The 25,862-nt window shown below is 39.8% G+C and overlaps 2 protein-coding genes across 12 annotated transcripts in view; one reads left to right on the top strand and one right to left on the bottom strand.

Annotated features, from left to right (window-relative positions):
* LOC129648629 (ubiquinol-cytochrome-c reductase complex assembly factor 6) overlaps positions 1-5,016 on the bottom strand; it is a 13,441-nt gene extending 8,425 nt beyond the window's left edge. Inside the window, exon 1 of one of the 10 annotated variants that reach the window (XM_055575202.1) lies at positions 4,896-5,016. The gene's annotated coding sequence lies outside the window, so the exon portion shown is untranslated. Of the gene's footprint in view, positions 1-4,522; positions 4,731-4,895 lie in introns of those variants that run through there. The other 9 variants (XM_055575149.1, XM_055575174.1, XM_055575158.1 and 6 more) reach the window with 9 other exon arrangements.
* TDG (thymine DNA glycosylase) lies at positions 4,826-25,862 on the top strand. 2 transcript variants are annotated; one of them, XM_055575060.1, is made up of 10 exons: positions 4,826-4,997; positions 14,682-14,824; positions 16,767-17,011; positions 17,920-17,989; positions 19,345-19,480; positions 19,685-19,767; positions 19,848-19,942; positions 22,537-22,708; positions 23,126-23,218; positions 23,882-25,862. In XM_055575060.1, the coding sequence occupies exons 1-10, from the start codon at positions 4,975-4,977 to the stop codon at positions 24,010-24,012; spliced, it is 1,191 nt and encodes a 396-aa protein (XP_055431035.1). In that variant the 5' UTR covers positions 4,826-4,974; the 3' UTR covers positions 24,013-25,862. The 2 variants fall into 2 exon arrangements, with proteins under 2 accessions (XP_055431035.1, XP_055431027.1); XM_055575052.1 differs by having other exon boundaries at positions 23,126-23,251.

The raw sequence follows: 25,862 nt of genomic DNA, 5'->3' as shown, positions 1-25,862 counted from the left end.
ATTGTTTTGTTTCATTAAGCAAAAGGTTAATGAAAGACAATCCAAACAATTAACCTTTTATGTATAATACGTATCATGATACAATCACATTTTTAAAAACATTTTATGGTGGTATATTTGACATTCCATAAACTGCATGTATTTAAAGTATACAATTTCGATGAGATCTGACATACTTGTACACCTGTGAAACCATTACTAGGATCAAGATTATGAACACATCCGCCACCTTTAAAAGTTTCTTTGCACCTCTAATTCTGCCCACACAGCCTCATTTCTTAGGAAACAGTTGATCTTATGTTCTGTCACTACAGATTTGTTTGCACTTTTCAGAATGTTAAAGAAATGGAGTCATACAGAATGTACTATTTTTGGCCTGGCTTATTTCATGCAGCACAATTATTTTGAGATTCATCCACACTGTTCCATGTATCAGTTGACTCTTTTGTATTGCTGAGCATGTTTATACAACGATTGGCTTATCCATTCACCTTTGGTGGACATGTGGGTTGTTTCCAGTTTGGGGCTAATATGAATAAAAACTGCTCTGAATGGTGAAGAGTGCCAGAAAAACGTGTACAGATCTATGAATATATGCTTCCACTTTTTGCATACATTCCTAGGTGTAGAATGGCTGCAGCCAAGGTGGGTATGTTGTTGTTGTTGCTAAGTCACTGCAGTCATGTCCGACTCTGTGCGACCCTGTAGACGGCAGCCCACCAGGCTCCCCCATCCCTGGGATTCTCCAGGCAAGAACACTGGAGTGGGTTGCCATTTCCTTCTCTAATGCAGGAAAGTGAAAAGTGAAAGTGAAGTCGCACAGGCGTGTCCGACCCTCAGCGACCCCATGGACTGCAGCCTTCTTGGCTCCTCCGTCCATGGGATTTTCCAGACAAGCGTACTGGAGTGGGATGCCATTGCCTTCTCCTGGGTATGTAGCTTAACTTTTTAAGAAATTGCCAAACTGTTTTCCAAAGTAGTTATATGATTGTACATTCCCATCAACAGTGTATGAGAGTTCTAGTTTCTCCACATACTCTTCAACACAGTGTAGCACTCTTTTCAAATTTTAGATATTCTAATAGGTGGGTAATGGTATCTCATGAATAATCATGCTGAGAACCATTTGGGGAAGTATAAGTTCAAGTCTTTTGCACATTTTAAAATTGGGTTTTTTAAATTATGAGTTTTGAATCTTCTTTATACATTATGGATCACTTCACTTCAGTTGCTCAGTCCTGTCCAACTCTGCAACCCCATGGTCTGCAGCACACCAGGCTTCCCTGTCCAACATCAACTCCTGGAGCTTGCTCAAACTCATGTGCATCAAGTCAGTGATGCCATCCAACCATCTTATTCTCTGTCGTCCCCTTCTCCTCCTGCCTTCAATCTTTCCCAACATCAGGGTCTTTCCCATTGAGTCAGTTCTTTGCATCAAGTGGCCAAAATATTGTAGTATTATAAACTAATAGTGTACTTATAGTATTGGGGTTATAAGATGGATCTGATCTACAAATACTTTTTCCCAGTCTATACTTTGACTTTTCTTAATAACCTTTTGAAAAGCAGAAGGTTTTAATTTTAATGAAGTCCCATTTCCATTTTTCTCTTTAATGGGTCATGCTTTGCTGTTATATCTAAGAAATTCAACCCAAGGTCATAGATTTTCTCTTGTATTTTCTCGTAGAAGTTTTATAGATTCAGGATTTACAGTAGGTCTATGATCCATTTTGAGCAAAACATTTTGTATGGTGCGAGGTGTGGGCCCAAGTTTTGTTCTGTTTGCATGTGTGTGCTTCGTCACTCCAGTCCTGTCCAACTCTTTGCGACCCCATGGACTGTAACGCACCAGGCTCCTCTGTCTGTGAGATTTTCTAGGCAAGAATACTGGAGTGGGTGGCAGTGCCCTCCTCCAGGGGATCTTCCCGACCCAGGGTTCAAACCAGAGTCTATTGCACTGCAGGCGGATTCTTTACCACTGAGCCACCTGGGAAGCCTGTATGCATATGGCTATCCAATTGTTCTAGCACCATTTGTTGAAAAGATGCTAATGCTTTCTCCACTGAATTGCCTTTGTACCTTTGTGGAAAATCTGCTGATTAATTGTCTATGTATGTGTCTTTCTGGACTCTATTATTTTCCATAGATATACTTTAATCTATTGTGATACCACACTATCTTGATTACTGTTGCCTTATAATAAAAACCAGGTAGTGTAGTCCTCCAGTTTTTTCTTTCTTTTTGCTATATTCACTATTTTGTTCTATTTTTTTAGATTACACGTATAAGTGATATTATACAGTTCTTTCTTTATAAAGAATGTTTTGGTTAGTCTAGATCTTTGAGTTTCTGTATGACTTAGAATCATCTCAATTTCTACAATAAAGGCTCTAACGATTTTGATTGTCGTAATATTGAATCTGTAATCATCTTGACAATATTGTCTTCTGATCTATGAACACAACGTATCTCTCCACTTATTTAGGTCTTACTTAATTTATCTCAACAATATTTTTTAATTTTGGGGAAACGTTTTTTACCAGATTTATCCCTAAGTATTTCATATTTTGGGTATTATTGTGAATGGTGCTTTTCTGATGATTTGTTGGTAGTATATGGAGTACAACTGATTGTCCTATATTGATCTTTTATTCTACAACTTTAACAAAGCAGATTTCTCTCCATAATGTGAGTGGGCCTTATTCAATCAGTTGATGGCTTGAACAGAACAAGAAGGAATTCTCAAGCAGATGGCCTTCAGATTTGAACTGGAGCCTTGGCTCTTCCTGTTCTTCAGCCTGATAGCCTTCAAATTTGAGCTGTGACATCTGTTCAAGAGTTTCCTCCTGAGAATTGTAAGGATTAATACACACAAAGCACTTAAAGCAGGGCACGGTGCAGTCAGTAAGTGTGTGCTGCTCTCAGTTCTACCATCATCACCACCACTGTTATCAATATAACTGCTGTCTTTAGTACCCACTCACCCTGCAAGACCCCCCTATTCCACAGCAACACTGCACATTTAATCTTCCTCTTTAACACCTGTCAACAGGGTCAAGTAATAATTTGTAAACCTCAGTTCAAAGTAAAAATGCAGGCCCCTGTTAAATGAAGAATTTCAAGATGGCAGTAGCAGAACAGTTAAGTCAATTATGGGGCCCTATTAGTGGTAAAGAATCCACCTGCTAATGCTAATGGGTTCAATCCCTGGCTCAGGAAGATCTGGAGAAGGAAACGGCAACCCACTCAAGTGTTCTTGCCTGGAAAATCTCGTGGATAGAGGAGCGTGGCCGGCTACAGTCCATGGGGTCATAAAAGAACTGGACACAACTTAGCAGCTAGACAACAATAAATTCAACCACACAGATCACATACCCATAAAGCTAGCCCTGCCTGCCAGCATCAGAGACGATTCCTATCCAAGATGATAGCTTCCTACTTCTTGAGCTTCCCATTAAAAACCTGCACTTCTACTTAATTTCCACAATATTCTCACCTAATTCAGGCATTTAAAAATATATTCAGGATGGGGAACTTCCTGGTGGTTTACAGGTTAGGACTTGCATTCCCACTGCAGGGGGTGTAGGTTCCATCCCCATGGGGGAGATAAGATCCCATATGCTGTGGCAGCCAAAAAAAAAAAATACAAGAATACCTTAAGAGATGTTGCTTTAAACCTTCTCCAGAGCAGTTAGCAAACCCAGAGAGAAAAAGAGGATGGGCTGTTGCTACTTCAGTCACTCAACAGATAGTCACTGAATACTGCCCATAACTCAGGTTCTGAGTGATATCTACCAATAAGCAGAATATTCATATAAGTTCTGAAGAGTTTAAAAATGTTCGAAATTTCACTTAAGCAATTCATAATACAAATCAGTATTTCTGTATTTACTCATGAAAGCCCTTTTCTGAATCCTAGAATAAAGACAAACAGCAGAGCTTCCACCATTTCCCAGCTCGTATATTAATCAATGAGTGACAAAAAACCTGCTGTAAATCACTGAGATTTTGGACTCATCTAGTAAGACAGCATAAACTATGGAAAGCAGCCATGTCTCCCATCATGCAAACTAGAGAAACAGCAAAGCCTATTTTCATGCAGAGTTAATGAAGTCCTTATACAAAAACCAGTGATAACTTGAGAACTAATGAAACAAACACGAGGGGCAAAGTCATCAAGAAATGAAGGGTTAGCCCAGAAGGTTGAAAGGAGGAAGTCATACTTGAATGCCATCTACTCCCATAGACTTCGAACTTTTATATTTCTATACAATGAAAGTAAAGCAGAGAACAGCTTAGGTAAAGTTTCATTTTACAGAACCCTTTTACAATCACCGTCATTTCACATATTGAGACCCAATATGCTACAGTGCCCCGGAGCCCAAGTTTTCTGACTGTAAAGTCTCTTCTTTCTCTTACATCACAGTAATTACTTGGTAATTAATGCAAAGCACAGTTTTTTAATCATAATAAAATGTTGGGTGGAAAGGCCGGATAGTTCTAACAAGCATAAAATCCGCACCTACACAGCGCCGAAGACTTCACCAACTCGCAAGCACCCCCCTACCCGGGCATCACCGAACAGTCAGGCAGGACAAAAGCTTACGTCAGCAGAGTGCTTCCTCTCCCAGACTTTTTAACCTCCACCCTTCCCGAAAGGCCAACTGGCAACCAGAAGAACCAACGAGAGGAGAGCGAACGTAACTGGACGGCTGGTCATCACGTGATAACCACAGGGCGTGGGATTTGGCTCTGAGCAGAAGGAAGCGCAGGGCTGAGGGTGGGGCTGGCCTACTGGGGGAGGGGGAATTGGAAGCTTGGGGGAGGAGCCTGTGCACCAGCCACTATCCGAGTTCTGCCAGCAATCGAGTCCGAGTGTCTGGTTATTACCGTACCGCCATTCGTGCGCCGCGGTACTACAGAGTCGCTGGGTTGCCGGGCCCGAGTAGCTGCGCGCTCGAGCGGCAGCAGGGAATGGAAACAGAGAACGCGGGCAGGTAAGGCCGGGGCGGAACACCACCCCTCCCCCCGCGCCCCTCGTCGCGGGACAGGCCGCGAGCGCGCGCGCGCACACACACGCACGCACACGCGCACGCACGCCGGGGTTCCTTAAGGCCACGTGGTCCCTGTAGCAAGGTCCGGGCCGCGCATGCGCAGTGATGGCCCGCTCAGGCCACTTTTTACCTAAGTCCTTCCAGACACTTAGCTGACATTAAAATGCGGTCGTAAGCAATCTGCAGTCTCCAATTAATGTTTCCTCCCGGTTACTTTTCTCCGCTACATTTCCCCTCACCCTCCATTATCATACACAGCTGTAAAGATGAAGTGTCACATGTATCACTCTGTGTGTGTGTGTGAGTCGCTCAGTCGTGTCCGACTCTTTGGACCCCACAGACTGTAGCCCACCAGGTTTCTCTGTCCACGGAATTCTCCAGGCAAGAATACTGGAGTGGATTGCAATTCCCTTCTCCAGAGGAACTTCCCAACCCAGGAATCGAACTCTGGTTTCCTGCATGGCAGGCAGATTCTTTACCGTTTGAGCTACAGGGAAGTCTCTCTGTAGACTCTGTATCACTCTGGGAGTTTTCATCTCAGAGTTGTAGGTTTACTGTGGCTTTCTTCCTCAAAGGTGTACCTAAGGGGCACGAGGTGGATAACGTTGCCATTCTAGAGCTCTTGAATTCTGAAACTAGGAATAACACTTCCAATAAGTTGTCTAAAATTGTGTTCTAGTGGTCTTGGGGACGATCTTAAGTATTTACTTGTCATGTGCCCTTTGGGGAATGTGAGGTGCGTGGGGACTTTTGCAAAAGCAGAGATTTCGAAATTGGAACCTCTGATGGAAAGCCAAATGAAAAACTAAGTGTAAAGGAAAAAAATGTTTACATCGGAATACCATACTGCTAGACCTCATTAAGAATTATCCTGATTTGGGGCTCTAAACTTGGGGAAGACACTGAAGTTCTCTGGGCCTGTTGATGTCTGTAAAATAGGGCGTCTGTGGAATCTGGTTCTGACATGCTGTGAGTCAGTGTTAGGTGGAAGGGGAGTGCTTTAGTAACCAACAGAGATTGTCTTAAAGTTTAGGGAAGGAGATAAAGTGCAGACTTCATCCTGACATTATGAATCAAATCCTGAAATAAAGAACTCCATTTCTTTCCCTAAAGAACTTTACAAATAAAACTTGTGGAAATCGCTCCTGTCTTTATGATCTTCATTCAGATCAGAATTGAAACCTGGGTAAACGCCTACCATCGAATAGATTGCAGTCATCTCTCTTGTATCCATAGATTTGTTCCAGGCCCTTCGGAGACACCAAAATCTGTATGCTCAAGTACCTTAAAAAAATATGGCAGAGTCCAGTTGGCCATTGTGTAGGTTCTAGAATGCACACGGGGAGTGTCTTACAGCAAAGTAATAGGTTTCTCTGGTACAATGTTTAGCTCAAAACTGTCTGACTTCTATTTGGTCTTAACTGAATCCATTGCCTTATAGACCATTTTTTATTCTGACTTAACATTTTCACTTTGGGAAGTATGGGTGACTCTGTGTTAATACTCTAAGGAGTATTTTGTTGGGGATTCTGAAATGACTCAGGCCCCTGGTAATCCTGAGAAAGTAGTGCTTTGTCATCCTTGACTTTGTGCTCATCATGGAATGTTTGGTATAGTTAATTTCCTTTTTATTTTGGAAGAGATTAATTTCAAAAAACTACATTTTATAGATGTAGACCCTTTTTTTAAGAATGAGAAGAGAGTTCAAGAGTCTTAAAAAGTACTAACCAGAGAGAAGAAAAGGAAGAAGAGGACCCGTGTATGTTTCTAATGAGCTCAAGCATGAAAAAGAGATTTACCAAAGATGGGAAGTAGGATGCTGAATCAATAACTGGAAAGGTGTGAAACAGACCACTGAGAATACAGACAGGAAAGATTAACCTTCAAATGAGATTGGAACTTTCTAGAAATGTTAAAGAGACTAAGAACTTGTTTTCATTAGTGTAGACAACAAGAAGGACAAGAAAGGTTTGGGTTTTCTTCCTAGTTCACTGACATGTTGTTAGATGACAGAAAACATAAGCACTTAGTTCTGATTTTGATTTTTCATTTCATGTTAAGAAAATTGAGTGTAGATGGAAAATGGCAAATGGATGTCTGTAAGAGAGATGTAAAGCTCAAGATCAATGAGGGCATTTAAGAGAAGTTTCAGCTGCTCTAGCAGAAATCGTGTTTCCTGGCCCAAATCAGTTGTATTTCAAGTGAGAGGCAAGATTACAACATTCTTTAAGAATCTGCAGAAAACAGCGGAGGGGCCTTAAGCCCAAATATAAACACATGGGTCCCTTTTATTTTCCAAAAGTAGACTGTACCATGGAATTTACTGACTTTGATCCTCAATAAAATTTTCATTTCTCAGTGGTTATTGAGCATATTTAAAAGGATACTGATCATTAGGCACAAGTGTGAGTTGAATAAAGCAAGACCTACCCAGCTAGGTTCTTTCCCCTTTTGATAATGATACTAGGTTAGATAGCATCAGAAGGAGATGACAGGAGTACCTAAAATATTTCATCATCTCCTGTTTCCTTTGGTTTTGTTATGACAAATGTATTATATACCAGGCACTGTTTGGGGATTTTGTTTGCTTTTTTGTTTTGGGTCTCATGGCTTATGGGATCTTAGTTCCCCAGCCTGTGCCATCAGCAGCTAAAGCTGAGTCCAAACCACTGGACCACCAGGGAATTCCCTTCCAGTCTCTGTTTTAAGTGTTCTACATGTGTTAACTAATTTAATCCTAAAAATCAATAAATTAGGTGCTTTTCTTCCTATTTTACAGATGTGGAAGCGAGGATGTGAAAAGGTTAAGGAACCTGCCTACAAGGCTAGTTAGTGGCAGAGCTGAAGTTTGAATCCAGGCAGTGTAACTTCAAAGTCTAATTCCACTGCCTCTTGTGGGAAGATGAGGATGGAATGGTGGTGGTCATATTCAGTTCAGTTCAGTCACTCAGTCGTTTCCAACCCTTTGCGACTCCGTGAACCGCAGCATACCAGGCCTCCCTGTCCATCACCAACTCCCAGAGTTCACTCAGACTCACGTCCATTGAGTCAGTGATGCCATCCAGCCATCTCATCCTCTGTCGTCCCCTTCTCCTCCTGCCCCCAATCCCTCCCAGCATCAGAGTCTTTTCCAATGAGTCAACTCTTCGCATGAGGTGGCCAAAGTACTGGAGTTTCAGCTTTAGCATCATTCCTTCCAAAGAAATCCCTGGGCTGATCTCCTTCAGAATGGACTGGTTGGATCTGCTTGCAGTCCAAGGGACTCTCAAGAGTCTTCTCCAACACCACAGTTCAAAAGCATCAATTCTTCAGTGCTCAGCTTTCTTTATAGTCCAACTCTCACATCCATACATGACCACAGGAAAAACCATAGCCTTGACTAGATGGACCTTTTTTGCCAAAGTAATGTCTCTGCTTTTTAATATGCTGTCTAGGTTGGTCATAACTTTCCTTCCAAGGAGTTAGCGTCTTTTAATTTCATGGCTGCAATCACAATCTGCAGTGATTTTGGAGCTCCAAAAAATAAAGTCAGCCACTGTTCCCACTGTTTCCCCATCTATCTGCCATGAAGTGATGGGACCAGATGCCATGATCTTCGTTTTCTGAATGTTGAGCTTTAAGCCAACTTTTTCACTCTCCTCTTTCACTGTCATCAAGAGGCTCTTTAGTTCCTCTGCCCTTTCTGCCATAAGGGTGGTGTCATCTGCATATCTGAGGTTATTGATATTTCTCCCGGCAATCTTGAGTCCAGCTTGTGCTTCTTCCAGCCCAGGGTTTCTCATGATGTATTCTGCATATAAGTTAAATAAGTAGGGTGACAATATACCCCCTTGACGTACTCCTTTTCCTATTTGGAACCAGTCTGTTGTTCCATGTCCAGTTCTAACTGTTGCTTCCTGGCCTGCATACAGGTTTCTCAAGAGGCAGGTCAGGTGGTCTGATATGCCCATCTCTTTCAAAATTTTCTACAGTTTATTGTGATCCACACAGTCAAAGGCTTTGGCATAGTCAATAAAGCAGAAATAGATGCTTTTCTGGAACTCTCTTGCTTTTTCGATGATCCAGCAGATGCTGGCTATGGTGGTCATATGGGATGAAATCAAAACTGCTTTACTACCGAGAGTCAAAGGCAGATGAAAGAGAGTCTATACTGATGTGCCATGTAGTCCTCCTACCCCAGCTTTTCACAGTTTAACAGCTTTGAGGTGGTAATGGCGTGCTGATAAAATATTTGAGTGACCCAGCTCTGGGAGGGGTTTGTGGAATTGATAGACTGTCAGAATCCAGGTTAGTCCCAACTGACTAGAATGTGAAGCATCTTTTAGTGTGAGATGAGGGAGCAGCAGTGAAGGGCAGCTTTCACTGATGGTAAACTCAGTACGAATCAACAGTATAATGTGGGTGCCAGGAAAGCTAATGTAATGGATTTTGTTATGTGTCTCCAGAATGAAGAATTTGATCACCCTGCTCAGTTTCAGGTCAATGAGGCTATGGAGTATTTTTATTTTATCTTAAGCTCCAGAAAAATGATCATATAGAAAGGAAACTTGAAATTATGCTGTATGCAGAAGAGTTCAATAAATTGGGGGTTCTGGCTCGTTCTGTTTTTAAGTTCACAGTATCTAAATAGACTCGGCACAGCAAGTACCCCGTAATGCATGGTGAAAACACACATTCCCACTTAGCAATATTGAATGTAGACTTTAGATATTTCAGTTCAGTTCAGTCACTCAGTCATGTCTGACTATTTGCAACCCCATGGGCTGCAGCACACCAGGCTTCCCTGTCCATCACCAAGTCCCAGAGTTTACTCAAACTCATTGAGTCAGTGATGCCATCCAACCATCTCATCCTCTAGCGTCCCCTTCTCCTCCCCCCTTCAGTCTTTCTCAGCATCAGGGTCTTTTCCAGGGAGTCAGTTCTTTGCATCAGGTGGCCAAAGTATTGGATTTTCAGCTTCAGCATCAGTCCTTCCAGTGAATATTCTGGACTGATTTCCTTTAGGATGACTGATTGGATCTCCTTGCAGTCCAAGGGACTCTCAAGAGTCTTCTCCAACACCACAGTTCAAAAGCATCAATTCTTTGGCGCTCAGCTTTGTAGTCTTTTAGATAGCTAGGATAGTATTTCATCATAATTTATGTAATAGTCCCTTCTGGTTGAGCAGTTGGTTTATTCAACATTGATATTTTGTAAGTGTTCAGTGTTATATATGCTTGTTTAAATGAAGCTAATAAAAGGTTGCTGTGTTGTTTGTGTCTATCCAGAATTCTTATGTTGAAACCTCTAAGCCCCAGTGTGGACATTGGGAGATGGGGTCTTTTGGAGGTGATGAGGCCATGAGGCCCAAGCCCACCTAAATGGGAGTAGTGTCTCTGTGAAAGAGGTCCCAGAGAGACCCCTCACCCCTTCTGCCATGTGAGGACACAGCAAGAAGGCAACCTAAAATGAGCCAGAAAGCAGGTACTCTCCAGACACTGAATCTGCCAGCACTTTGAACTTGAACTTTCCAACCCCCAGAACTGTGAGACACAGATATTTGTTGTTTATAAGCCACTCAATCTGTGGTGTTTTGTCTAGCAACCTGAAGGGACTAAGACAAATATATTTAGGGAAAAAGCAACTTACATCTTTTTTTTTTAATTTCATTATACATTAAAAATAAATTTTATTATTTTAACCAGATTTAAATGTTCAATTTAATGACTTTTATTTTATTATTTTTTTAAAATATAAATTTATTTTGATTGGAGGTTTATTACAATATTGTATTGGTTTTGCCATACATCAACATGAATCCACCACAGGTATACACGTGTTCCCCATCCTGAACCTCCCTCCCCGTTGAACTTACATCTTCAACTTACATCTTTAGAACAGTGGAAAATGACTGAGGATTAAAGAAGTTACTCATCTTAGAGAAACCTCCAAGTGTTGGTTTTTTTAAATACAGCAAAATCCGAATTAACTGGACTCCTTACTTAATCGACTGTGTGTGTTTGTATGTATTTTGAGAAAGACAGTTCAAAAATGCACACTTCATCAAATTTCAGACAGTGGTAGAAAACCAGTCCTTTGAGCACTGTTCAAGTGAAGAGGGTGTTCTATGGAGGCTAGGAGAGAGTAGAGGGTTAACTGCAGGCAAAGGGGAGGGGTGCAAAACCATCATCCTGAAGACAGACAGAGATGATAGGGGACAAAAGTCAACAGGGAAGTAAAATCATTTATCATGCTCCTGAGTTGGATATCAGGGAATTACAGAAAATTACAGTGTTTCAGGGCCTCTTCTGAGTCTGGACAGATTTGGTCCTATTTCCTGCACTTTCTCCTTATATGTGGAAATCACAGAAATCTCCCCCTCATTTTCATGGGGAGGGAAGGGAGGTCCTGAGAGGGTGAATGGCTTAACTAACTGTGCCTCTTCTGCTGTCTCTCACACAGAGAAAAGTATTGTTATAAACACTGCAGAATTCTGATACGAAGGGGCAGTTATCCTATGTTTATATACACAGCAAATGTATTTAGGAATTATATCCACATTAAGTTTGAAATAGGTTCATGCTGCTTCCAAACTTAACCTTTATTAGTAATAGGAATGAAATTATCCAGAATTGCAGTTCATGAAGGTTTTCGTACAGGTGGAATGCTGTCTTCTGCCAAGTAGTAAGAATGTTGTAGGCCACCCTCTTTCCTTTTGTTCCAGCTATTGTTAGGAAGCTGTTAAGATGATCAAGCTAAATCAAATGCTCAGAAAGAGTATATTTCCTCAGAACTTACACATTCTATTATCCATAGCCTTCTGTGTTTCCTTTCTAATTCATCTTATGATAAAGTGCCAGGGATAATTTTAGAACGATTAAGGGGTACATCTATATTATAGACAAGTTTCTGAATTTTTTTTTCCTAAATTGATACACATCTCTAAAATAAGACCGCATTTTCTCTTATTTTTTTACTTTTTCGTCAGCCAGTTGACATCTAAAACTTCGATTTTCAGTTTTTGAACCTCAGAATTTAATGATCTGATAGTATGCTAACAGAGCCACATTTTAGACATTTTTTAAGTTCACAACCCTTTTGTAATGTGAACGTTGTTTCCCTGATTTATATATTTTGCTGCTGCTGCTGCTAAGTCACTTCAGTTGTGTCCGACTCCGTGCGACCCCATAGATGGCAGCCCACCAGGCCCTGCCGTCCCTGGGATTCTCCAGGCAAGAACACTGGAGTGGGTTGCCATTTCCTCCTCCAATGCATGAAATTGAAAAGTGAAAGTGAAGTCGCTCAGTTGTGTCCGACTCTTAGCGACCCTATGGACTGCAGCCTACCAGGATCCTCCGTCCATGGGATTTTCCAGGCAAGAGTATTGGAGTGGGGTGCCATTGCCTTCTCTGTTATATATTTTAGTAGTGGATTTTTGTGAAGCGCTCAAAATGGGACAGATGGGTGAAACTCAGAGCCGTAACAGTAAACATGGGGGAGAGTGAGACGCCGTCCTGAAGACGCTGTGACAAGCTAAGAACAGACCTTCCCACACGCTTTTGGCTGCTCACTCACCATGACCACAGGAGTGTTCTTTTATATATTCAAGCTGAATGGGGCTCTTGGCATCTCAGGACCCTGTTACTGGCCACAATCACAAATCACATTATATCTTACTAGAATTTCCAGAGGGCAGCCACACAAGATCGCTCGACTAACTCAGCTATATCTAGCTCCTCATTAGAATATCTGAGTCTTTAACATGGAACAACTGGTTCATCCAAAAGTGCTGTGAGTGTTACTAAAGAAAAGTGTGGAAAAAAAGGACATTTGACTTCATGCCAGGCAAGGTTTAAGCCCTTTGCTTCTTTTCAATTTTACATCTTAATTTCTAGTCCTTTCCTACATGCTTTCTCTACGTGCAGCCTTGGCTCACAATGCCGTTTTGTATTCTTTTCCACTTTATATTAAACATTCTCTGTGCTTTTAAATATTAATAAACTTAATTTTTGTAACTGCATAGTATTCTCATGTTGATGTACTGTAGTGTACTAAATCACCGTATTGTCTTTATTTTTTGTATAAATCGAAAACTATATTTAAAGAAATAAAACTCTTTTAAGATAGTTTGATATCGTTCTCACTAATTCTCCACCTTTTCTTTACCATCTTACCCCTTAGAGACAGCTTGAAGCTAAAATGCTTCTCCAGTGGTTTGTCCCTTGAGTTTGGGGCCCAGTCTTTCTTTCAGTATCCAGTGCTCTAGCCTAGCTACTCCGCCAATATTCTGTGATCCTGTGCCTGCATGGGCCATTTAAGTTTCTTCTGGAAATGTTTTGGTTTGCCTTTTTAAAAGAACAAAAAACATTTTATTAAGATATGATTTACATGTTGTGAAGCTCACCCATGTACAATTTTTTTTTTTTTAAGTTCGCCTTTTTAACCTCTGCTTTATGAGCACCCTGTTTTCTTTCCCCACACGTCACAGAAAGCGAAAACCATTAAGTAGAGTAGCTTGTCAGAAAAAACATGGCTTTTCTCTGCAAATGGTAAACGTCGTTACTCATTTTATTTCCTAGTGCTTTTCTTCCTTTTGCATGTTTAATGGCATTTTTTGGCATCAGCTGTCACTCGAGTTTCATAAAACGTGTGTTTACTTCCCTAGCTCTGTGCTGATAGCAACAGCTTGCAGTAGTAGTTTACAGCCCCCAGAAATACTTTTTGGCAGTATTGTGAAGGCCTGTGTTCCTTACACTGAACAAAACACTTTGAACAGCGTTTAAATTGTGTTCAGAAGAGAAGTTTAGAGTGGTCTTTCCCATAAATACACAGATATTTATAGAAATATCTATTTCTAACCCTCATTTAATGGCAAAAAATCCAGCGACCATTAAAAAACAGATGGGGGGGTAGGATGGGGAGATGGTGGTCAAAGGGCGCAAAGCTCAAGTTATAAGATTGACAGGTTCTGGGGATCTAGAATGTACAGCGTGGTGATTCTAGCTGATGATCCTGAAGGATGCACTTGAAAGCTGCTGAGAGAGCAGATTTGAAACGTTCTCACCACAAAAAAGAAATGGTAATTAGGTGCCCTGGTGGAAGTGTTGGCTAAGGCTTTGATGGTAATCATTTTGTAGTATATGTGTGTCAGGTCAGCTCTGTTGTACACATTAAACCTAAACAGTGTTGCAGTGTATCAACTATATCTCAATAAAGCTGAACATAAAAAGGTTACATTGCAGAGGATTTCTGTGACAAGAGAATTAGATACTGAAGATAGGAATACAAATTATTTTTGTGGATATTTCAACTCTGTATGAGTTCGTGGGCCTTTCAGCTCTGCTAGAAAATTCCCATGATCTCATTTCAGGGAATTTTAGGCTTGCCTGACAGGACTGGTAAGTTTTACTGATGACACATCAGTGTGTAAGAGTTAATTATAGTTGGTTGGTAGGCGCCAGGTGAAGATTGGATAAATGTATATATGGGAATAGATCTTCCGCCTCTCTTTGCTCCTGTTGTCAACTCTAAATAAATTCTATAATCTGGTTGGAAATAATTGAATCCTGGGGGTTTTTAAGAGCAGATCATTTAAACTTACATTTGGGTAATTTTGTCTTCCTGTCTTATCCTTAATTGTTCTTTCAGCTATTCTCTTCAGCAAGCTCAAGCTTTTTATACATTTCCACTCCAGCAAATGATGACTGAAGCTCCTAACATGGCAGTTATGAACGCACAAGAAATGCCAACCGAAGCTCCAGCCCCAGCACCCACTCAGGAACCCACACAAGGTAGTTTTCGCCAGGATAGTTTGGAAAATTGCCATGGCATCAGCCAACTTATTTAAGAAAGGGTTTAATGATGAATTTTAACTCTGTTTTTGTGTTAAAAAAATTTAATCTACTTTTTAAGTACTTACTATGTTTCAGGCACTCTGATAGGTTTGGGGGGATAAAAGAACATAGCTTCTGCCCTCAAATCATCTCATAGGAGGAAATAAAAGTGGATGTGAAACTCCTCAGCATACCAAGTGGTGAAGAGGAACACAGGATGCTGTGGGGCTGGCACCTAACTCGGACTGATGCTCAGAGGCAGCTTCATGGAGCTCTGAAGTTCAAGGGTGAGGGAGCAGTACAGGAAGAATGGGAGGAGGAAAGTTCCAGGCTGAGGGAGCGGCATGCATCGAACTATAGACGTGAGGAAGCATGACATGGTTGAAAAACCATAATTCTCTGTCATTGGAGAGTGGAGTGGAGCAAAGAAGTAGTGAGAGAGGAGTCTAGATAGAGGGCAAGCAAGGCTTGTTTAACCTAAAGAATGTGTGTTCTATTCTGAAGGCAATAGGAAGCTATAGACAGAATGGAAACAGAGTGACTTAATAAATAGATTGACATTTGAATATTCAAGAGAATAGACTGTAGCAGAGATATGTAAAATATATAATAATATAAATAAAATAAGATGGTGGAGAGCAGGGCAGAACTTGGACATATGACCATGTTAATGGATTTCATGCAGAGGGATGAGGAAGATAGAGGAGTCTGGAAGTCACTCCCAGGCAGTTGGAAGAAGGAGGTACCATTCACCAAGACAGAGAGTTAGAAGAGAAGGACAGATTCAGCAGTGGATGGTGGGGAGAGGGTAATGATTTTCCCCCGTGCATCAGTGTGGTGTGAGGAGAGTGCTGAGTTTCCGTTTATGGTTGCAGAGCACGTGTAAGTCCACTGCGTTGAACGTCCCCCTGCCTTCAACGTCTCTGTTTTTCTGGGCAGAAAGCACTAGGACAGCTACAAGCTGATGGAGGTGGACCCCTTGGCACAGGCAGTGGCTGAAGCAATGTGAGGAGAAAGAGGATGGATGGAAGGCTCAGATGAGAAAACGCCAAATAATAGTGGAATAGGGTGGGGGCCTGAGAGATGAAGAGCCATATTAGGGGAGTTGCGGGTAAAAAGGCAAGCCTTCTTGTTGGATAATTTTATGTCACTGGTTCTTGTCCACGGGTAATTTTCCCCTGAGGGGCTTATGGCATTGTCTGGAGACACTTGGTCATCATGACTGGCAGGATGCTACTGGCATCTAGTGAGTAGAGGCCACTGTTGCTAAATTATTCCACCTAAGATGTCAGCGGGGCCAGGGTTGAGAAACTGTTTAAGGTCCTGAGATCAGAGTCCTAGTCTTACCTTTAGACAAACACTGCCAGCCCAGAGAATTCATCCCTGGCATCTCTCAATTCACCTCCTCGACTGTGTGAAGAACAGAATATACACTCAGTTCAGGGGAAAGAAGCCCGCAAACCATTTGAAGTTTTCTTCTGCTGGAAATTACGGGGAAACTGAGTTAAAATGTTTCCTTTCCTCCCTGTTTTTCTATTTGTTCTTTCATTTGTTCATTTAATTATTTATGTATTTACATTTAGAATTCTTATAAATGGTATGTAGCTACTTTGTGTCCCTGGAGAAGCCATGATGCCAGGTAAGAGTGTATGGAAAATCAATCTGTGATTGTTAAGGATCTCTCATCCCAAGAACTGCCAGCAGAGGAAGGAAGGTGGGGTTGGGACCACATAGACCCAGTTCTCCGGTGAAGGAAGGGGGAGACGTTACAGAGGACAGTGATGTCATGAAATAGAAGAGAAAGCTAAGGATGTTGATTGGTGACTTTTCTGAGAAAGCTGCATAACGTTTTTAAGTTAAGGTTTTCTGCAGCTATATCCTGGAAATCATTGTGTTTCAGAGACTTCTCCAAAAGGAAGGAAAAGAAAACCCAGAACAACAGAACCAAAAACACCAGTGGAGCCCCCAAAACCTGCTGAGGCCAAAAAATCTGGCAAGTCCACAAAGTCAAAAGAAAAGCAAGAAAAAATTACAGACACATTTAAAGTGAAAAGAAAAGTGGACCGTTTCAATGGTGTTTCAGAAGCTGAACTTCTGACCAAGACTCTACCAGACATTTTGACCTTCAATCTGGACATTGTAATTGTAAGGATTTTGTCCTCCTTTGGGTTTATAAGTAACATTGGTGGATTAACGTGACTTAACCATATCCTTGCAAAGAGCATTTTGCCGAAAAGAACCGTTTCTGAGAATCCTTTTGGTGGTAAATGGTGTCACCTTCTTCAGGTTGTATTATATCGGTGTGTTTAAGATGGTGGGCTCTAGGGCAAGGCTCTCTGGTTTCAGATGTTGCCATGTGGGTGTATGACCATGGGCAAGCTTTAGCCTTCCTGAACACTTAATTTGCTCGTTGGTGAAGCAGGCGTGATGAAGGGATGGAGTGGGTCCTCTGGCAATTACACGAAATGATCCACACGAATCACTTAGGTTGCATGACACTGTGGTTTCTCCATGAATGAAAACACTGATTTTGAACTTTGATTTTTGTCCATAACTGTAATAAGAAACATCAGCATGTAGACAACTGTGTAGGTGATGTACAGTCAGCTGCTTTTGGGGAGCTGAGAAACAGACTTACAGCTGGACATGAGCTCTGGTTGATTGATTGTTCCAGGACAGTTGGGAATGAGGGTGCTGGGGATATAAGAGACTCAAACTGGTTTTTAAAAGCAACAGCAAGGAATTCCCCATTGGCCTAGTGGTTAGGAGTCCAGGCCTTCACTATCAGAGCCGAGGGTTAGTCTCTGGTCAGGAAACATTCCCCAAGCCACACAATGCAGCCACAAAGGAAAAAAAAAAAGGCAAAACTTTAATATAAAGGAAATCTCTTTCCTCAAAATGGAAAACTTTGTTCCGATCAAGAGTAGATAATTGATAAAGCTTATGATGCTGAATTAAATTTTTATTTTAATCAATTCACCACTCCTCCACAGAAGCCCTAAGACATAAGCCTACTTTTCAAGACTAAAATATATAAACATTTTGTTTTGTAGATTGGCATAAATCCAGGACTGATGGCTGCTTACAAAGGGCATCACTATCCTGGGCCTGGAAACCATTTTTGTAAGTGGTTAACCTTCTTTTACTATTTTACTTTTAAACTAGATGTCCTTGTTAATAGTTTGGGTTGTCTGTTTTTTTTTAAACCAAAATGTGTTTTTAAAAAGAAACTGGTTGAGTAAGTATACATACATCTTTTCAATGTGTGTGTACAAAAAAATGAAAGGTGTAAAATCCTCTGACACTTAACATTTTGGTTTATAAGAGTGGAGGGATATGGAAAGGAATACTTTCTCTTTTTTTTGTTTTCAGTGAGTTTTACTATCTTTTTTTAAAACAATTTTTCTTTTTTTAGTTGTTATCTACAGAATATTAACAGTAATCATGCCAATGCAGACACAAAACTTAATACCTTTCCAGAGTTCTACTCATCTTATTAACTAGGAGAAATGAAATACATTGGCCATCAAGTTGTAGTAGTTAAGAAATGCTCTGATTGTAGACATTCTCTACGGATAATTTCCATCTAGCAGAAATTAGTATTAAAGACCCTCTTACTTGTAGAGTGAGCTTTAAAACCAAGTATAACTCCTGTTGTATTATCTTATATATAAATCATCTTACGCGATTCATGGGGTCGCAAAGAGTCGGACACGACTGAGCGACTGATCTGATCTGAACAGACAATCAGGAGTGCAACAGATTATCAGGAAACACTAGCTGATTATCTTAGTGCAGCATTTAAAAACTTCTAGGACTGGGGACTTCCCTGGCAGTCCAGTGACTCAGCACTTACACTGCAGGGGCCATGGGTTCAGTCCCTGGTCAGGGCACTAAGATCCTACATGTATGCAGTGCAGCCAAGAAAAAAGAAAAGAAAAACACTTTTAGGACAAATGATAGTAATATATTTTTAGAACTAATAACATGTTGTCTCCATTATTTGAAAAAAAAAATTTCTAGAGATATTTCACTTTTTATTTTCTCCTCTGTCAGTATGTCTGAAGCCCTGAGTCACTGGTGTATATTTTATCTGTTTGGGGTTTTCCAGGGGCAGGTGGTGTTACTTCCAGTTGTTAAAAAGCGAAACAGTTTCAGAGTTTACTACGCTGCCTAGCTGTATACTCAACAAGCATTTCCTTTGACCCCCTATTAAAAGGAGATAAATAATAGTGATATTTCATAAGATAGCTATGATGATTAAATGAAATAATCCATATGAAGGACTTAGCATAGTACCCAGCACATAATAACTGCTTGGTATGGTATTTGACCTATGTTATAATTTTTAAAATATACTAAATCTTTTTTCTTTTTTTTAATTTCAAGAATAGACCCACATAATTCATGGGGCAGAAAAACCTTTGACCTACAGAAATAAACTGAACTTTTTCTAAATTAAACTCTCTTGTTCACAGGGAAGTGCCTATTTATGTCAGGGCTGAGTGAGGTCCAACTGAGTCACATGGACGATCACACTCTACCAGGGAAATATGGTATTGGATTTACCAATATGGTGGAAAGGACAACACCAGGCAGCAAGGATCTTTCCAGGTGATTATGGAACATTTGGTTTGATAGGTTGGAACCTTCGCCATACTTGTGCCGTACACACTCCAGGAGCATGCTAGGTGTCTAACTAGTTCAAGCTGAGCATAGCAGTTTTATGATTTGCTCTTTTATTGAAAGCTGTCTGAATTTAGCACATTATAAATACTGCCATGTTTATATTTTGACTACTTTTTAATTCCATTTTAGTAAAGAATTTCGTGAAGGAGGACGTATTCTAGTGCAGAAATTACAGAAATATCAGCCACGGATAGCAGTGTTTAATGGAAAATGTAAGATTTACTTTTAAATTGTATCTTTTTTCTTCGATTAACATTATGGGCAATGTAAATATATTTGTATTTCATTTTAGGTATTTACGAAATTTTTAGTAAGGAAGTTTTTGGAGTAAAGGTTAAGAACTTAGAGTTTGGACTTCAACCCCATAAGATCCCAGATACAGAAACTGTAAGTCCTTAAAACTGCATTTGTAAATCAGATAAATACAAATTTTTTTCTAGCTTGTTTTCCCTTTTTATTTGTTCTGTCCAATTGTAATTTTTGCCATTAAAAAAAAACACTGTATTTTGTGGAATAATATCTGCATAGTAACTTGAACTAATAGTTGCAGATTAATTCAGATACTTTTACAGTTATATTAGAAAAAGAAACATTTGTCAGATAAATGCCTTTATAACATTACATTAGTTACATTATTTGGCCAAAATATTGAGAGGAGGTTGCTCACATGCTGCATTCAAAATACATTTAACAGGATGTTCTTGCCAAATGCTAGTGGGTTAGCCCTTATTCAGTTGTGAAACAAACATGTAAATATAGACACAGTCCTGATCAGTGAAGCTGCTTATCACCCTTTGTTGGTGTATCTTGGCCCAGTCTCACATTAGAGCCATATAAACAGAACAGCCCAGTCGCAGACAGGCATCCTGCCAACCTGACTGGCATAAGGCAGGCCCTTATACATAAGGGCATCATACAATAACACATTGGTTTTAAAACTCTATATAAATTTCTGTGGACTTTCTGCAGACATTTGGTTCAAATTTTGCTTCTTAAATATAGTTTTAAGTTTTGTTTACAACTTCTGAAATAAAATACACATGCACAGACTTCTGTGCTGTAGATGATTTTTTAAATGATAAGCCAATGTGCCAACAAGTTTCTGTGGAGACCTCGGAATACGGTTTCTGCTGCCAGTATATATTTTAACTTCGTTTGTAATTTCTTTTGTTTTTAACTAGTGAATGTGTAATTGATAAAGTAGGTTGTAGCACTGATCACTCTTTAAATAAAGGCATACCCTTGTCTCCTTGGGTAAAATTGCAGAGATGATTCACTCCTTCCTATAATTATTGTCCCTGAGATGCCAGAGGAGCCTTGGTATATCTCTTGGGACATGTGATCACAGTAGTGCAATAATAAGTGAATCTGAATCATATCGAGATAGGTAGCTTTGGCTCCTACAATGAATGATCTGTGAGTGCATTTGTCTTATAAAATGTACTCTTTATCATGAAATATTCATAGGTATTGATGATGTTAGTGATCCAGCTTTGAAAAACATCTGCGTTTTCAAGTTTCTGGATCACTTTAATTGAAGGCTGTCTTGAGATTGGAAAAATGTACTATTACAAAAACCTGGTAGCAGTTGTACCTCTGAATCAGGCTTTTCTAAATACTGCATAAGCAAAACAAAATAAGTCAATAATGGTTTGGGGTTTTTTTCTATAATACATGGTATAGAGGCCAATTTAAAAATTACAAAAAATTGCAACCGGGAAGTCCATGGTTGAGCAGTCTCACCCTTTTATATGTAAGGTATATGTTTTGATACACTCTGTGAAGATACATGTTTTGATACACTCTGTGAAAATATATGTTTTGATACACTCTGTGAAGATACGTGTTTTGATACACTCTGTGAAGGTACATGTTTTGATACACTCTGTGAAGGTACATGTTTTGATACACTCTGTGAAGGTACATGTTTTGATACGCTCTGTGAAGGTACATGTTTTGATACGCTCTGTGAAGGTACATGTTTTGATACACTCTGTGAAGGACAGTTTGTCGCCATCATCCAAAATGATAAATGCAATATCCTGCTTTCTGACTATTCCATTTCTAGAAATTTACCCAACAGATACAGTCACATATATTCAAATTTAAATATGTACAAGGTTTTTCACTATAGTTGATAATATTAAAAGATTGGAAACAGCCTAAATGCCCGTAGGTGGATGCTGGTTAAATAAATTATGAAACTACTACACAGCTATAAAAAAGGGAACTTATTCCGATATAGATACCTGATACACAGGTATCTCTGAGAGACATTGTTGAGTGAAAAAGCAGGGTGCAGGACAGGGAGTAGAGCATGTTACCATTTGTGTGGTTTTTTTTTAAATTTGATTCTAAATTCATGGAATATCTCTGGAACTAGCAATGTAGATTGCCTTTGGGAAGGAGAACTAGGTGGATAGAGACAGAATTAGGAGGAAAGACTTTTCGTTGTATAATTATATGCCCTTTTGTACAAACACTGAGGGGGGAAAAGACTCATTGGTTTTGATTTATTGACTTTGTAATAAGTAAATATTAGAAATTTGAACTCAAACACAACTGCTGTTACTGATTTTGCATATATTGATATGTGGTAAGTATCAAGTTATTGACCCAAAGAAAAAGAAGGTTTCTAATCTCAATACGGAGAAGGCGATGGCACCCCACTCCAGTACTCTTGTCTGGAAGATCCCATGGACGGAAGACCCTGGTGGGCTGCAGTCCATGGGGTCGCTGAGGGTCGGACACAACTGAGCGACTTCACTTTCACTTTTCCCTTTCATGCATTGGAGATGGAAATGGCAACCCACTCCAGTGATCTTGCTTGGAGAGTCCCAGGGACGGGGGAGCCTGGTGGGCTGCCGTCTGTGGGGTCTCACAGAGTCGGACACGACTGAAGTGACTTAGCAGCTAAGCTCAATATGAGTGGATTCAGTAGAATTATAAGATTGCTGTAACTGTAACTGTTACGATTCTAGCTCTGCTACGTGATGCCATCATCCAGTGCAAGGTGCGCGCAGTTTCCTCGCGCCCAGGACAAAGTACATTACTACATTAAGCTGAAGGACTTAAGAGACCAGTTGAAAGGCATTGAACGAAACACAGACGTTCAAGAAGTGCAATATACATTTGACCTTCAGCTCGCCCAAGGTACGGTACCATTAATCAGTCCTGTTGTTCGCGTCATGTATATCTACCTTATAGAAAGTATGTTGTGAATTTAAAAGCAGTAGAAAAGAAAACGATTTATTGGCAGCCAGAGTGTTCTGATAACAAGTGGTAGTCACTTTTAAAATCTCCTTTTACCAAGGGCTTCCAGTCTAATCTGAGTGTTACTACACATGCTGAGAAGCCAAGCAGGAGTGTAGGTCACCTAAAATTAAATCTCATAGGCTTTTACAGTTCTTAGGAGTTTATTTTGTTTATGTTAAAAGGAGTTTAATATGAAAGTTGTTTCCGTGGATGTGAAGTTCAAGAAAAAGATTTATTCTTGATAATTGCTGAATAAAGCTATCTTCAAAATTGTTACACAAAGTCAGTTTTAAATCCCTCTTACCCTCCTCACAGAGGATGCAAAGAAGATGGCTGTGAAGGAAGAAAAATATGACCCGGGTTATGAAGCAGCGTATGGCGGTGCTTACAATGAAAACCCCTACCCTGGTGAGCTTTGCGGATTCTCTTCAGATGGGCTGGGTATGTCCCCTCCGCCTTGTCTGTCCCTTTCAAAGACTTGGTTTTGCCAGGATTGGGGGAAAGAGGGTTTTTTGTTTGTTTGTTTTAAGAGAGAGTTAATTACTGAAGAATGGGAATGGAAATACAAAAATCTATCTAGTGACTGGGGGACTTCCCTGGTAGTCCAGTGGTTAGGATATCGCCTTATAGTACAGAGGGCCTGAGTTCAAGCCCTGGTTGGGGAGCTAAGATCCCACATGCCTTGCAGCCAGGAAACCAAAATAGAAGCAATATTTTAACAAATTTAATAAAGACTTTAAAATGGTCCACATCAAAAAAAAAATCTTTAAAAAGTCTATTTAGTGATTTAGAGTGAAAATGCCATGGTTATTTGATGTTCAACTACACAGGCTTTTACAGCTCATTTTCTTGAAGTTACTGACTCGAAGTCCTCCTTGGTGCATTTCCCTCCTTGAATAACAAGAATTTATCAGTCCTGTATCTTAGAATAGAAATTTAAGTTGTATTCAAGAAGCTTGCTTAGCTATTTTAGTAGCAACTCTCCTACAATAGACCGTTAAAATCTCCTAATTATATCACTTAAAGCTTTTAAATAATGTTCTTCTCCTCCCTCCCACACCCCCATCCCAGCTGCTGACAATGGAGAATCAACTTTCAGTGACATTCTGAATGGACAGTGGATGACCCAGTCGTTTACAGACCAGATCCCTTCATTTAGTAATCACTGTGGGACGCAAGAACAAGAAGGAAACCACGTTTAAGGATGGTGTTTTTCAGCCCTGCTTAAATGCTGCAGTTTTAATGCAGTTGTCAAGTGGCCCTCGGTTTGCTAGCTGAAGCATTTTATTCGTATTTTATTCGGGTGTTGTGATCAAGGTACAGTGGAGTCAACTGTACGAACCTAAGTAGTTTGGAAGGAAAAGGGGTTTTTCTGTATATGAGTTTTTGTATTTGAATTAACCATCATTCCAGCTTTTTTATAAAACTGTATTTCATTTATGAAGAAATTAATTTTCTTTGGGGTGTCACTTTTAACCTGTAATTTAAAAATGCAAGAGTCTGCATCTTTACACTTGACTATGAACTGTGCATAAACTTAGATGCACCATTCTCCCTTTTCATGCCTAAGAAGGGCATGCTGCTAATAAGATTCCTGCTGGTAAAGAGACAAGTGTGCTGATTTTCATCTGTGAGGTTAACCCTTGGTGGAGTCTCATCTGGTAGTTTTTCACAGTGTTTAATGGGCTTCCTGAGTTGTGTTCACACTCAGGCCTCCTTGCTTTCCCAGTGGTGAGCATTTGTGAGGTTGTTTTGCAGTAGAAATATAGAGTATGGCCTTGCAGCAGCAAGGTTAACCCGGCCTTACCTGCCAGGGTGTGAGCCCTGCCTTTGGTCCTCTCACCCCCATCTGCTGATCCTCTAGTAGGAAGAAACTATTCTGCTGAGATGGTAAGTTCCAGAGAATGCAGAAAACCTTTTAAATTTCACTACTTCATCTGTGTTTTACTTGAGAGACATAATATTTGATAGGAAGGAGACTGAACCTCTCTCTCAGTATCTACCACCATTCTAATTTTATCCTCCTTGACTTGTAGCATGTAACATAGAAATGATGAGAAATGAACTTCCAGGTTGAGTAACAAGAGGCTGGAGGTTGTTTGATAATCTTATTTAAACTGGTGCTTTATGTACATGAGATGTACTAAAATAAATAATACAGAATTTTTCTTGCTAGATAAATCAAGTAAGCCAGTAATTTTAAAAAAATTATCTGCATCATTGCTGTTTGTTACTGTGGACTAAGTGAACCTCATGTCAAGGTTAGTTTGAAGTAATGTACTTTTGTGATTTTCTAATGCATATTCCATGGTGCTACAAATAGTCCAGACTACTAGGCCTGGTGGATATCAAAGCTGGGTATTCAGAAATGCCACTTGCATTTACTCCTGATCACATCTGAATATTCTGATTTTATTCCTACCCAGGGAGCATGTTGTTTCTCAATATGAAAATATTTATGAAGTTTTTTTTTTCTAAAAGATTATATAGCCTGTTCTTTTTATAATAAGAGATACAAATTCTTGTGAATTTTAACATGGTTTTTAGCTGTAGCCATGATGGATTTTATTTTTCCTTTAGTCTAGGTCAAGCCATGAAAAGTCATTCATGTTATTTAAATCATGTACTGTATTGCTGTTTACATGGATGTTTTGTGCGGGTGCTTTTACGTGCCTTGCATCAGGGATTAGGAACAATTTAATTATTTTTTCATGGGATATGTAAAGCATGTAAGTAGGTATTGCTTTGGTTTTTAATGATTGTAATCTTTACATATTTTTTTTTTTTTTGAGTGGAGAAAATATTCTTTAAATTATGGTGGACACTCACTAGAGAATGGGTTTAAGGATTTTTCCAAGCATACAATAATGGTGTTTTTCATTAAATATGACAGACGAATAGTACATGTTGATATATGCTATACATGAGAATATGAGACTTTTTCATTAAATAATATTGAAAAAGTTTTAAAATTCATTTGAAAGTCTGATTGTTTTTTACAATAAAAAATATTGAGAATGATTATCCTTAAGTTGCAGTGTTTTCTGTAGCA

This window comes from Bubalus kerabau, chromosome 1, assembly GCF_029407905.1.
Source record: "Bubalus kerabau isolate K-KA32 ecotype Philippines breed swamp buffalo chromosome 1, PCC_UOA_SB_1v2, whole genome shotgun sequence".
NCBI classification, from domain to species: domain Eukaryota; kingdom Metazoa; phylum Chordata; class Mammalia; order Artiodactyla; family Bovidae; genus Bubalus; species Bubalus kerabau.
Note: the sequence above shows the minus strand (reverse complement) of the source record. Positions and strands in the feature narration are given on the sequence as shown.